General features: G+C 39.1%; 1 protein-coding gene across 2 annotated transcripts in view; it reads right to left on the bottom strand.

Moving 5' to 3' along the window:
• Window positions 1-507: 507 nt before the first annotated feature.
• Window positions 508-13,538, bottom strand: part of LOC110458823 — a 58,063-nt gene continuing 45,032 nt past the window's right edge. For both annotated transcript variants that reach the window (XM_021510755.1, XM_021510756.1), the window contains exons 6-7: window positions 11,559-13,073; window positions 508-9,139 (exon numbers count right to left, since the gene is read on the bottom strand). In XM_021510755.1, coding sequence (XP_021366430.1) covers window positions 2,118-9,139; window positions 11,559-13,073 — 8,537 coding nt within the window. In that variant the 3' untranslated portion in view covers window positions 508-2,117. The remainder of the gene's footprint in view (window positions 9,140-11,558; window positions 13,074-13,538) is intronic.

Here is a 13,538-nt window from a genome sequence, read left to right on the forward strand (position 1 = left end):
CTCTTATTGCGGGTGGTTTTTTCAAGCAGGTTTGACTGTGCATGTAGCTTTATCTTATGACTGTCAAATTTTCTCATCCAATAATGCATCACATACATTTTTACATAGGAAGTAAGAGTACAGTCGAACCTGTTTTTAGAGACACCTTTGAGAAATCAGTTAAGTGACCTCTTATTGCAGGTGGTCTTTTTAAACAGGGTTGAATGTACATGTAGCTTTATCCAATGACTGTAAAATTTTCTCATCCCATAATGCATCACATACATTTTTACACAGGAAGTAAGAGTACAGTCGAACCTGTTTTTAGAGACACCTTTGAGAAATTAATCAAGTGGCCTCTTATTGCAGGTAGTCTTTTTAAACAGGTTTGAATGTACTTGTAGCTTTATCCAATGACTAAAATTTTCTCATCCCATAATGCATCACATACATTTTTACACAGGAAGTAAGAGTACAGTCGAACCTGTTTTTAGAGACACCTTTGAGAAATTAATCAAGTGGCCTCTTATTGCAGGTAGTCTTTTTAAACAGGTTTGAATGTACTTGTAGCTTTATCCAATGACTAAAATTTTCTCATCCCATAATGCATCACATACATTTTTACACAGGAAGTAAGAGTACAGTCGAACCTGTTTTTAGAGACACCTTTGAGAAATTAATCAAGTGGCCTCTTATTGCAGGTGGTCTTTTTAAACAGGTTTGAATGTACTTGTAGCTTTATCCAATGACTTCGTCATCCCATAATATATCGCGTTCAATTTTACATATGAAACATGCAATATTTACACGGATTTTGGAAAGACTTCAAACTATCCCACTAAATATGGTTTACAAATTCTTGAGAAAGTCACATACTTAGATAGTCTTATTCCGTGAGATAGTGAACAGAATACTCAACAGTTCTCACTCGATAAACATTCTTAGGTAAAGAGTCCCATCACTTTTCTACCGTATACATAGTTCTCCCTTTAAATTTGTGATATTTCTCTACAATGATACAAAGACAGTGATTATATAAGTTCTAGGCCTTTTTAAGGAGTTCAATTCAACATTTTTTCTGGTAATATTGTGGGAAAACATGAACAGGACCAATAGCATGATAGATAGAACAGTAGATAATTATATATAAGCTCCCTGCCTTATAATCAAGAGGTCCAGAGATCGAATCCTCTTGGCAACAGATTCTTTTATGAGTAGGGAAATTATGATAAATGTATACCTTTTGGTAAGTAACACTTTGCTGTAGTATCTGGGCATGTATTTTAAGAAAAAAAAATGCCAAACAAATCGGAACGCTTCATTTTTTGGAGATATCGCACAGAGCACTGGGACTCTCTACCTTAACTCTGGAAAATATCCAAATAACTCATTCAACCCTGAAATTTCATAATGAACTATTCCAACCTGTGAATTGGAAGAGTTCAAATGTGTCTTCAGGGGTGAATGAGTTAATAAGAATCAGACGTGAAAGATTCTGTATCAATGATTCGTAACAATGTGCTTAAGCTACATCATTTCAAAATGACACCATACATTAGTGGGATAGATTGCAGAGTTAGATTTGATATGGATGGGTTTTTTTAATCAGGACATGATGCTCTAAGCTGGCCTCATGTGGTAAAGAGAATCTCAAACTTTTTTCCATTTGATATGATATTTAGAAAACATGATCACAAGTTTAAATCATAATTAACAGTCATTGAGAATATTTACAAGATTGCAAACTTGTTTCATGAATATCATATCAAATTCAAATAAATTCTGAAATTATGTGAACATTTCCACCCCCCATGTACTTATAAAACATGTCTGAGAAGTTCCCTTAACGAGTTTTTAAAAAATGTGTACTTTACTGATGCTATTCATGTCACAAACTTTATCAAAGGTAAATCAAAGATATACTATGGAACACAATAAACGCATTGATATGAGAGTTATAGAAGACTCAAACACCAACGCTGAACACAATTCAAATTTTTGTTATGCAAATAATTGAAAATTCAAGGATATTTCCCATACCTCATAATATATTTCTCAGTCATCATCCATCCGTATTTACCCCACCCACTCCCCAGGTTTTATTTATGTAGGAGTTTTGGAGTTATCTCCCTTTATCACTATTCTGGATTATCTCCCTTGCCAGGTGCTGTATTGGTGAACATGTCGGTGTGTGGTGATAGGCCACATTTGCTAAGAAGCTCCTCCCTCGTTGCCAATTTCATTGGCGAGCGCGATACACGTTTCTTCCTTGGACTGGTTTTCGCTGGTCTTACAGACATGGGAACGACTGTCAATCCAGTTTTTGAACCACATGCATCAAAATTTGTTTGGGGTTCTTTTAAATTTGAATTCACCGGCTTCACACTCAAAGATGCACTTGGTAATTTTGGAGGTTGGGACATAGTTACATTATCAGACATTGTCTGGATAATATGTGGTAAGGTGGGAGTGACAAGCTGAGGGCTGGAGACAGGAACAACTGGCCGGGAGGTCGAGTTCTTCACCACAGAATTACAATGGAATGGATTTGTTGTAGATTTGTACACAGGCGTTTTTTCATCTTCATCAGATGAAACCGCAACAGCCTTAAGAACATCAGTAGCTATGCAGGCAAGTTGCAGTAAGTTATTCATGGGAGCAAGAGGGTCAAATTCATCAAGAGAACCATTAAACTTACTGACCTTGGATGTCGTGTCAGTTGACATCCCGACCTTTGACACCTCGTCAGACGAGGTCATGGCTTTTGTCAATTTGTCTGTAGATATTTTGTCAGACGATACATTGACCTTTGACACCTGATCATGTGACATCTTGTCAGGTGACAAGGAAAGTCTAGCACTATTTTGAACACATTCGGTGGCTTTCGATTCTGGTGGTGAAACATCGGTTTTTGGAGCAGTTTTGCGACGTTTCCGTGGGGGTTTGACTGTTGTATCCGTCTGTATTTGTGGTACATTTATAATAGTACTGGACACGGAAGTATTTTTGGCTTTTAATCCTTGCGTATTTATCACAGAAATTGTGTCGCTATTTGGAGTCAATTGGTTACTAAGTCTTCCCCCTGATGCATTCACTGGTTGAGGACTTGTGTGAGGAATTTCTACACTGATCAAGTGATTGCCAGTCTTTAATTGCAAGGTCCTTGTAGGAACGTTACCGACAGATTCCGTCGTTTCCCTGGTTTCCTGTGAAGTGTTTTCTGATTGTTGTTGTTTTGTTTTTTGTTGTTTAGGCTTGGGTTTTTGTTGTTTCATTGTCGGTTTTTGTTGCTTTTTGAGCGATTCGTAAATTGTTTCCATATCAATGTTTTTCTCAGACTTATGAATGACAGTTTTTTTAACTAAGTTGGTGATCCTCTCCTTTTTATTATCACAATGAGACATGAATTTCCCAGTTTGTGTAGCTGTTGCTTCATCAGGACTGTCAATTTTGTCCAAACTTCTTTCCGCCATTAGGGTTTGTGATTTTCGTACTGGCCACTGTATGTTGGATTTGCCGGTTTTCCCAGAATCTACTGAAACCATTGCCATACTTGGTGCTGTTTTCTGTTGATATCCTGCTGTTGTTGCAGTTTTGGTTAGTTTATTAGACCCATAACTTGTGTTAGCATTTTGCTCTTTTTTCACTTCTTCAGAAGAAATGGTTGTCTCCCTTGACTCTATATTTCCGTCAGATTGGGCTCCAGTCCTGTTTACAGTTTTTTGTGTTGTTTTAGATGCGTTATTTAAAACTGAAGATATCGCTGGGTCAGGTAGAGTCACACAGAATTTTTCTGAGCCTAAGTGAACGATGAGTTTTTGAGGTTTTGAATTAATGCTGTTCATATCCTTATTGTTTTCAATGGTTTGAGGTTCAAATCCATTGTTCAACTTTGCCGACTTCTGCAACAAATCCCGACTAACTTCTGATGGAGGTTTTGGTTGAGTAGAAATAATTGCTGAATTCCTCTTTTTTGATTCGCTTGTCGATTCTGTTTTGCTAGATATTTTTACAGGATCAATGCTAACTTTTTCCATGATTTCATCCTTGCATGACTTCAGTTTCCTCTGAGCTACAGAATCCCTCGGTGCCTTTGTTTTACTGAGCACTGTTGCAGAACCGTATTCCCTTTGTAATTCTGGTCCAACCAATACTGCTGAAGAACCAGATTCCTTCGACACCTCTGGACTGACTGAGACTGTTGAAGAAGCAGGACTGTGGTTTTGATGTGAGGTAGTTCCCTTTATCGCCATTGAAGATTCAGCCTTTTTTGATTTTCGAGACCTTTTTGGCGAATCTCCCTTCCTTACCACCCTTGATATAACTGGACAATTCAGAACAACTGGGGCACGTTTTTCAGCGTTTGTTGGCAGCATTTTAGCAGGATATGTGATCCCTTTGGTCTTGTTGGGACTATTTTTGCACTTTGCTTCGTTAAATGACAAGTCTGTTGTGTTTTTCTTTTTAGAAACATTAGAATCAAGTTTTGTAACCAACATTGTATCCACCGACTTCTTTCCTTGCTTTTTTGGAGATTTGGCCATGGCTGAATCACCCTGAACTTTTACATCGGTGGCAAGCAGACTGGTCTGCTGACTAGTGACTGTGTTGATTGAGGAAGATTTAAAGCCACTTTTCTGCGAGGAAACTGTTGGTAATGATGTTGTAAGACTAGATATACCTCGGTCAGTTTTCATCACACACATGGGCGGCGACACTTTTCCTTGTTCATTTTTTTTCTTTTTCACTTTCTTTGCAGGAGATGTGCAGAGTGACTTGTGTACGGTTGATCCTAAATCTGCACTTTGTGTGACTGCGGAAGGAGATCCGTTTTGATGTTTTTTAGGAGACAACGTCCCCTCTATCACCGGTTTTAGAGTCAGCATGGGACGATCCGATGCCGGAGACACTGTATCAACATTGTACTTGACTAGTTTACATTTAGAAATATCTTGTAAAACTTTATTTCCATCTACACGAGCCATAGCCCCTTGTGCGGAAGTGTCCTCCCCATTCTGCTTCTCAAGTTTCTCGACATTTCCGACATTCTGACTAACACTCGATCTATCATTCTGATTGTTTCCTTCTAGATTCTTCTCTTCCTCGCCACTTCCTGTCATCACAGCATTAAAATTTTCAAGGGGCTCTATTTTGATCATAACAGGATTTTTTGGTCTCTCCTCCTGGTCAGCTGAAGCACATGTATCCTCATATTCTTCATTTGGACCATTTGTCCGAAATGATTTGCTAGAATAATCATCCAACAGTTTCATGGGTTCCAGTGACTTTTGTGACGGAGAAGGTTCAGATTTTGGAGATAACGAATCTCCAGATTTTGACGGGGAGTCTGAAGACATTTGAGAAGCTGTTTCTGATACATCATCATCGTTGTCAAGTGCATCGTTCGATGACTTGCGTTTCTTTATGTATGTCCAGCAGTGGTTTTTGCGTCGTGATTTTCTCTTGAGACCCTTCGGCCATCCTTTCCTGTGACCTTCAACTTCCTCCATATGATGCACAGATACAGCCTCATTCCGATCCTCATCCTGTTGTTTGAGCCTCACTATCATCTCGGTTTCTTCGATGCGTTCAGCTTCAGTTAACGTACCCTTGATAAGTTTGTCCTTTTTCACGATACAGAAAGCCCGGTAGTGATTCATCAATGTTTTGGGGTACGCAAAGCCTCGCTGGCAGTAAAGGCAGGTCTGTTTGTGCTTCTTGTGAAAACTTTCATTCACAGTGGACTTCATGACCTTTAGGTCTTTGAACTTTTCTTTGCCATCACATTTACGTACATGTCGCTCTAAGAGGGAAATGGACTTGAACTTCACCCCACATCCTTTACATTGATGTGTATCAAGAAGCTCAGTCATTTCTCGCCTCCGTACATGGTTACCAGGGATGTATCCAATCTCGTAACTACGACGACGCCTCATCTTGGTATCGTTGGAAGTTTCACCTATTGGCACATCAATCAGCTTACGTTTCCTGCATCCCATGAATATTTTTTTCTGAGCTTTCAATTTTGCAATGTAGTTTCTGCTGAGTTGTTCAAGTTCATCACGCTCTTTCTGCTCTGCCTCATTTGACTCAAGATCCATTCCGATAAATTTCTTTGGAAATTTTCTCCTACGTTTTCCTGGCAACTTGTCTAGTGTCTCTGATGCCATGGCTGGTTTTGGGGCGCAGTTCATAATGTGAATATGCAGCCGATCAATGTTTTTGAAACTGCCGTTACACCTCGTACAGGTGTAAGAATTACGCTCACTGATCTTCTCCAGTGCCTTGCCACATGCACCCAGGATTCCAACATTGCTTGGCTGCGTGTAGTACAAATACTCAATATCATGACCATCTTCAATCTCTAGTGCATGGCAGGCCACGAGGGGGTGTTTCTTCCACTGGTGCCTCAACACAGCCTCGTTATCAGCAAAATGTCGCTTGCACACTGAACAAACGTGCGCTCGTTTCCCAAAATTTCCAAATGCTATGGAATCAAAATTGTGCAGTGGACTACGCTGTGGCGATTGGTCTGGTTCCTCTTTGAGTTTGAGAAGACTGCGGTAAATACGTTCTGCAGAAATCATTCTATCATCCTGCAAACCAATATTGTTGTTTTCCTGCCAATTCTGTTGTGCCTTGGCCAAGTTGAGACCTCGGATAAGTTGTGTTGCCGAAACAGCACCTCTGCAGTTACCAAGGTCAAGTTCAGACTCGGAATCGGATGAAAGCGGAGGATTATACACACCCGGACTGCTGTTCCCACTGTTGTCCCCGTTGTCGTCCTGCTGACACTTGTTCAAATCACTAGTGTTGTTGTTATTTCTGTTCAAGTCAACATTGTTATGATTGTCTGGACTACTGTTGCTGAGCGTCTCGTGACACCAAAGCTCGGCCACGTCCGCACCACTAACAACATTGGATATCAGTAAACTTGAGTTGGAATCCATGGCTTCGCCAATTTTGTCTTCAAGTGTCTCCTTATTTACTGATTCTGATTCATTCTTTTGCGTAGAATTTCCAATTTTCACATTTTCCGAGACAGTGTCCAATCCTTTGTTTCCATGGCAATCTCCGTCGTTTTGCAGAGGATGCCCACTATCTATTTTTAAACTGTCATTATCAGTGTTATCATCTTGCATTTGATCCTCTGTGTTAACTGTTACGAGAGTATCTTCCCTTCCATTGACGTTCTCTAATTTAACAGATGTGACTTCAAAATTCCCCAGTCGCTTCTCAGCTCCCGTTTTATTCTCAAATGAGTCTGTGTCATGTAGAATAACATTATCTCCTACTGGATTAATGTTCAAATTTCCATTATCTTCCTTTGACTGTGTTTGTTCTGCTGATGACAAGCTTCCTGATGACTCAGAATTTGATTCTGGCACTTCACTGTTTGCCTGTATAAGACATGATTGCTTAGAGTCTTTACCATCATCCCCGAGGTCACTTTGGTCATCACCATCCTTGATTTCGCTTTTATCACTTACATCCTTGTAATAGCTCTCTGAATCTTCATCACTTTTATCCACGGTCACCTTTGACCTCATCAACATCAGAGGTAGTTTTAACACTTGTTTAGACTCTACCACATTCTCATATGAACTTTCCTCTTTATCATGTGTATTGTTCTCTATTTTATCCTCCTTGTCATCCCCATTGTCATTAGTGTTATCCAATTTATATTCTTTTTCATCTGCTTTGTCACCAGTTTTGCCATCCGAGTTGTTCACTTTCTCATCCAATATATCATCCTTTTTGTCTGCTTTGTCACCAGGTTTGCCATCCAAGTTGTTCACTTTTTCATCCAATATATCATCCTTTTTGTCTGCTTTGTCACCAGGTTTGTCATCCGAGTTGTTCACTTTCTCATCCACTATATCATCCTTTTTGTCTGCTTTGTCACCAGGTTTGCCATCCAAGTTGTTCACTTTCTCATCCAATATATCATCCTTTTTGTCTGCTTTGTCACTAGGTTTGCCATCCAAGTTGTTCACTTTTTCATCCAACGTATCATTCTTTTTGTCTTCTTTGTCATTTTTTGGTTCTGTTTTGAATTCCTTTTTTGTTTCATTCTGAGGCTGATGTTCCTTTTGTCCGAAATGTCCACTTTCGAGTCCATCTCGTGAACTTTCTGCAGATGACAATCCTTCCCTTGACGTCCTGCGTCGTGTACAGAAAGCCGGCACTTTATTGCTGTATGAAATTTCATCTGTAACTTGATCAGACTTATCTCCCTTTTCTAAGGGAGCTAACTCTGTAAGGTCCACAAAATTATCTGATATCACTTTTGGGTCATAGTTTTTAGGAAAATTGAACTTTTCCCATTGAAATTCCTCCTTGTCATCAGACTTTTCTGTTTCCTCCAATACTTCCTCCTTTACCGTGGTAAAAACGGAATCATAATCCTTGATTCTGATGTGTTGTTTGAAATGGGCCATTGAGTCTACCCCACCATCAATGTAACTGGTGAGATTTTCGGCGACGTTTGCGGCAACATTTGCATAAAAACTCACATTCGCTTCAGGAGAGTTATCGATTGGATCATTGGCAGTCTCAAACATGATTGGTTCCTCATCTCTCTTGGGACTGCCCATAAGTATCCTCAATCTTGACGGTTGACGTTTTGGCTTCACTGGGCTCGTCGACACTGACCTTTCAGTAACGGTGCTTTCACTTTGAGTAAATCTTGGTATCTTACTGTTGTCCTTGTGAGCCAGTCGTCTGTGACGACACATATTAACGTAGGCTGAGAATCTCTTTTTGCAAATCAAACATTGGAATTTAAATTTTGAGTCGGATTCCTCTCTGACAGGCACTTTTCCTTCCTTCGTTATTTTCATACGTTGAACAACTTGTGAAGACCCAGGAAGCTTTTCCCGGAGATCCGATGAAGCCTCTTTGTTGTAGCTTTCCTGAAGGGTACGTGCAGCTTTTGCTCCAAGCTTTCCTCGTTTCTCTAACAATTTAAGGAGGCGCTGGCGATGAATATCTGGGTGTTCCAGGCGAATGTGTTTCCGAAGACTTCCGACATGGACAAAGACGGCTGTGCAGTATTTACACGGTACACGACTACCTAGATGTATATGTTCGTGTTTCTTCATGTTCGTGGCAGAAGGAAATCCTTTACCGCAGTAGGAACAAATGAACGAGCGGTCAGCTGTAAACCAAAGATAAAAATACTTTAAAACTGTGAAAATATATACTGTATGATACGTACAGAAACATGAAATTTATGTGAACATGTTCAAATAGACTTAGAGAGAGAACTGTTACAAACTGTTAGATACAGAAAATATAACATTTATGTAATCAAGTTCGAAAAGATGGCTAATTTAGAGAGAGAATTGTTATAAACTGTTAGATACAGAAAATATAAAATTTATGTAATCAAGTTCGAAAAGATGGCCAATTTAGAGAGAGAATTGTTATAAACTGTTAGATACAGAAAATAAAAATGTATGTACCGGTACGTGTAATCAAGCTCAAAATATTCTCTGACCTTTCACCGCTGTAGACCAGAATGGACTCATCCAGATAAATGTATGGTAGAGTCTACTAATTATAAAGTTACCTAGCTAGGGTTGAAAGGTGTAAATAGATGGCCAAGCTATTGAAAGAATTGTTTAGATTGATAGATCTACTAGATATTATATCTTATTTCTACCTCTACACATCCACTGAACCTTTCTGTCTTTGTTTTTGATCTCGTACAGGCAATATTATATATGTGACCAAAACAAAACCTGTTAGGTTGATCCTGTCTTTAATACTTCCCATAAACAAAATCCTTGCTCAATTTCACTACTTCTTAATATCAATCATTCAACTTAATTTTCATGGGAATACTGAGAAACTTTCGCTGTAGTTTATCTTTCGCCATTTTAGCCCTCAGCGATAAAGGGCAAAAGGACTCCGGTCTGGGCATTATGGGTAATTTTTGGCCTCAAAAAAAATAAGTTGCAGATTTTTTGCCCTACCATAGTGTTGATATGCAGAAATAGCCAAAGTAAGGTGTTTTTGGACAGTTAGCTTGCAGAAATGAAAGCCTCTGCATGTGACAAATGAACACTGGCTTGCATTGGTATGACAATGTTTAAGCATATCAAATATTTATTTGTTTGGTGTATGCAGAGGCTTTCAAACATTGAAGAGGATTAAGTTAATTTCCTTTAAAATGGCAAATTTTCAACCAAATAGCACACAACAGACGATATTCACAAATTTTACTATGAAAATGTGGGTTTGTATCTCTCTTTGTAATGCCATGCATATCTCCTTAACCAGTTTTTTAATGAATTTGAAATTTCATATTTGCGTACTTCATTTATTCCAGATTACGAATCGAACATAACAATTGATTCTAAATCCCTGATGTGGTCGGAAATGAAACTGAACACCCCTTGGCCTTTATCATGAAAACAAATATTTTTAAAAGCATACCCTTTTATCAAGACAGAATATACACTGAACGTATATGGATTTTACCGGTTAAGGGTGAATATTTGGCTAGGCAGAAGTTTATCCATGAAACAGTTTAATTATGCATAGTAATTTTGATTGGTATACAATATCTGAACTTCTTAGAATTGCACAGACTCTTTTAGACATGTATAAAAAAATACATGGATATATACAGGCTTTTTTATGGCCAAATAGTTCCCCTCTCCAATTTTGGCATTATTTCCCCCAATTTCAGTTTTATTTTCCCCTTTTTCAGTTAAAAGTTCACCCACTTGTAACTAAGATACTACCACATGAATATCTGTCTTGGCTCCATTTTCCCTTTAACTGAGAGATTTATTTCATTTTCCCTATGTTGATGTGAATTGTCACTGCTGATATTTTATAATCTATAACGAACAGCGAGAAACAGAATCAAAGATGTAATCCATGCCCCCACTCCGGTACTCTCCCCCTAGCTCCGGCCTGCAGCCCTCGCTGGACGGGTCATGCACCTATAGCTACAGCGCAGATTTTCCCCGATTTCAAAATGGGTACTAACTCTCTATTCCTGCATTAGTCCCCGATTTATAACAATTTAAACCCTTTCACTAGGCTTTGGTAATGTAACTTTGGCAATATTCCTCACATGCAACTGTACATTGATATCATAATGATCATGACCAATTATATTGTGATTTCTTTGATGTTCACACACTCATTTTCAAGTTTGCCACCTGATGCTTGGTAATTATAACAGTGAAAGCTGAAGTGAAAGAGATAACTGTATACTAGCTATAGGAATCTTTCGCCCTTCACCCATAAAATCAACTTTCACCCTGTGTTCATTTTGCCCCTCACATTAAATAACTATGTATATTATATGTTGCCCACTTATATTGGTTGTAATGATAAATTCTCCCTCATTATGATTGGTGGAAAAGGCGAAATTTGAACTGCAGCAAAATTTTCCCAGTATACCGTATTCAGAAAAATCAAGAATCTAGATTTAATCCAATAATATATTGTTATGAGTAATGCGCCACTACTAATCCCACTATATATATGGTATACCCAGTCAGTCATTCTGGGACTGTTGAAACATATTTGCGAGTTAGATGCGACATACGACTCACCAAAATGCAAGGCCTCGTGGCGTTCCAAGTTTGTAGTGTATTTGAACTTCATGGGACATCGAGGACACTTGAAAGGCTTCCCAACAACTGGCACTTTCTTCTCCACAAGTTTTGACTTTGTCTTAACTGGTGTTGTTGGCGAAGACTTGGCCAGCCGTTCGGTTTCGCCTTCGTGGACCATCTGGTGACGTACTAGGTTTTGTTTGTATGTGAATCGCATGTGACAGCGATCGCACGAAAAGCCTTTTACATCAAGAACCTTGGGATGGTCTTGTGTGTGCAATTTCAGGGCCTCAATTTCATCAAACAGTTTATAACATATGTTGCACTTGTAAAGTCCCGCCTTCGATGGTAATGGTTTATCGGAAGCTGATTGCATTTCATCGTCTGGTGATTCCTCCGTTAAATTTTCCTCTTTGATTTTGACTTCTGTGCTCGATTCTGATATCTGTTCCTTCTGAGAATCGTGTAAGTCCTTCTCTGTGGAATTTGTACTGGACTGAATCTTTGAAGCATCAGTTTTACTGCTGTCAATATCTACCTCCATTTCATTTTCCTTTGAGCCCGAATCGCTAACTTCCTCTTTTTTATCCAGTGACTCATTATCAGATCTTTGTGTATCATTTGATTCATCTTCGTTAGAAGTCTGGACCAATGTTTCGTCGATTTTCTGGAGTAGGTCTTTCTCATTTGATTTGAGAATCGCGAGCTGCTGTTGACCAATAAGAATCATGCAGTTTGTGATGTCAGCACGGCTGAGGTAGCGACAGTTGACGTGGTTACGGAGGTAGTGTCGCTTCAAACTGAACGTGTGTTTATACACACCTGAGCAGACGTCGCATCTATAGACACGTCGGCCATTTTGTGTGGTGCCAAAGTGCGGACGAAGTGAAAACAGGTATTCGTGATGTTTAGCAGGATAGGTCCACGACTTTTCCAAGCTGTCTACTGTGTTTCCTTCTACCTCCTCCAGATTTTCCAGAACAGGTGAGGCCTTCATTGGACTGCCTTCCCTGCCTCCATGTTCTTCATCATCCCCTCGGAGCTCTGGAGGAATTTCTTCCTTGACTATCATTTCTGATTTCTTTTTCCTTCCCCGTTTCCGTTTGCCTTTATTTTGGGCATTTAGGGCAGCCTCGATTGCGTCTCTTTCCATTTCTTCCTTGCTGCGCCGTCGTCTCTTCTTTTTGAAAACAAGGTCTGTCAGAAGTATCTCCTCATCAAATAATTTTTTCTTCTTTCGTTGTCTCTTCGTGTCCAGAATCTCTACCGGCGAATCTATGTAGTTCCCTGTGGACACAGTGGTTGTCACAGGTGCTGATCCTGTTGCCATGGTTACGGGTTTTGCTGCCATGGCAGATGATGCTGTGGCTGATTCTGCTGATGTTGCTTCCTTCGTGATTTTGGATGAGGATGATTTTGTGCTTGGTAATTCTGTTTCCAAAGCAACAGATTTGACCTTAGATGGAGTTTTGACCTTTGGTTGAGATTTTGTTTTGACTGGGACAGCAGCATCTTGAAAGATAGAATGAAAAACACTATAAATATGTGTATTTTATGATAATCACACAACAAAAATAATTATCCTGAATTTACATTTCAATCTTCATCTATACAAATTTAAGCTGACAAAAGCACACAGGCCAATTTCAAGAATTTTCTCAACAGTCTGTATCATGCCATAATACATATTATGCTTCATTCGAATTCTTGTGTCATTTCGAGGTGTTTCACTCATCGACCCCTGAAATTTCATAATGAACTATTCCAACCATTGAATTGGAAGAGTTCAAATGTGTCTTCAGGGATGAATGAATTAAACTAGAAAACATTTTGACTCGGTTAAGTAGTTCCTATTAAAATTCACATTTAACGTCAAACACAGCCTTGATATGAGTGATTTGGTGACGAGTCCAATGAACAAAACACTAACCATACTGACCATTTTTCAGACTGTTTGAACATCTAAACCAACATACA

This window comes from Mizuhopecten yessoensis, unplaced genomic scaffold, assembly GCF_002113885.1.
Source record: "Mizuhopecten yessoensis strain PY_sf001 unplaced genomic scaffold, ASM211388v2 scaffold9847, whole genome shotgun sequence".
NCBI classification, from domain to species: Eukaryota; Metazoa; Mollusca; class Bivalvia; order Pectinida; family Pectinidae; genus Mizuhopecten; species Mizuhopecten yessoensis.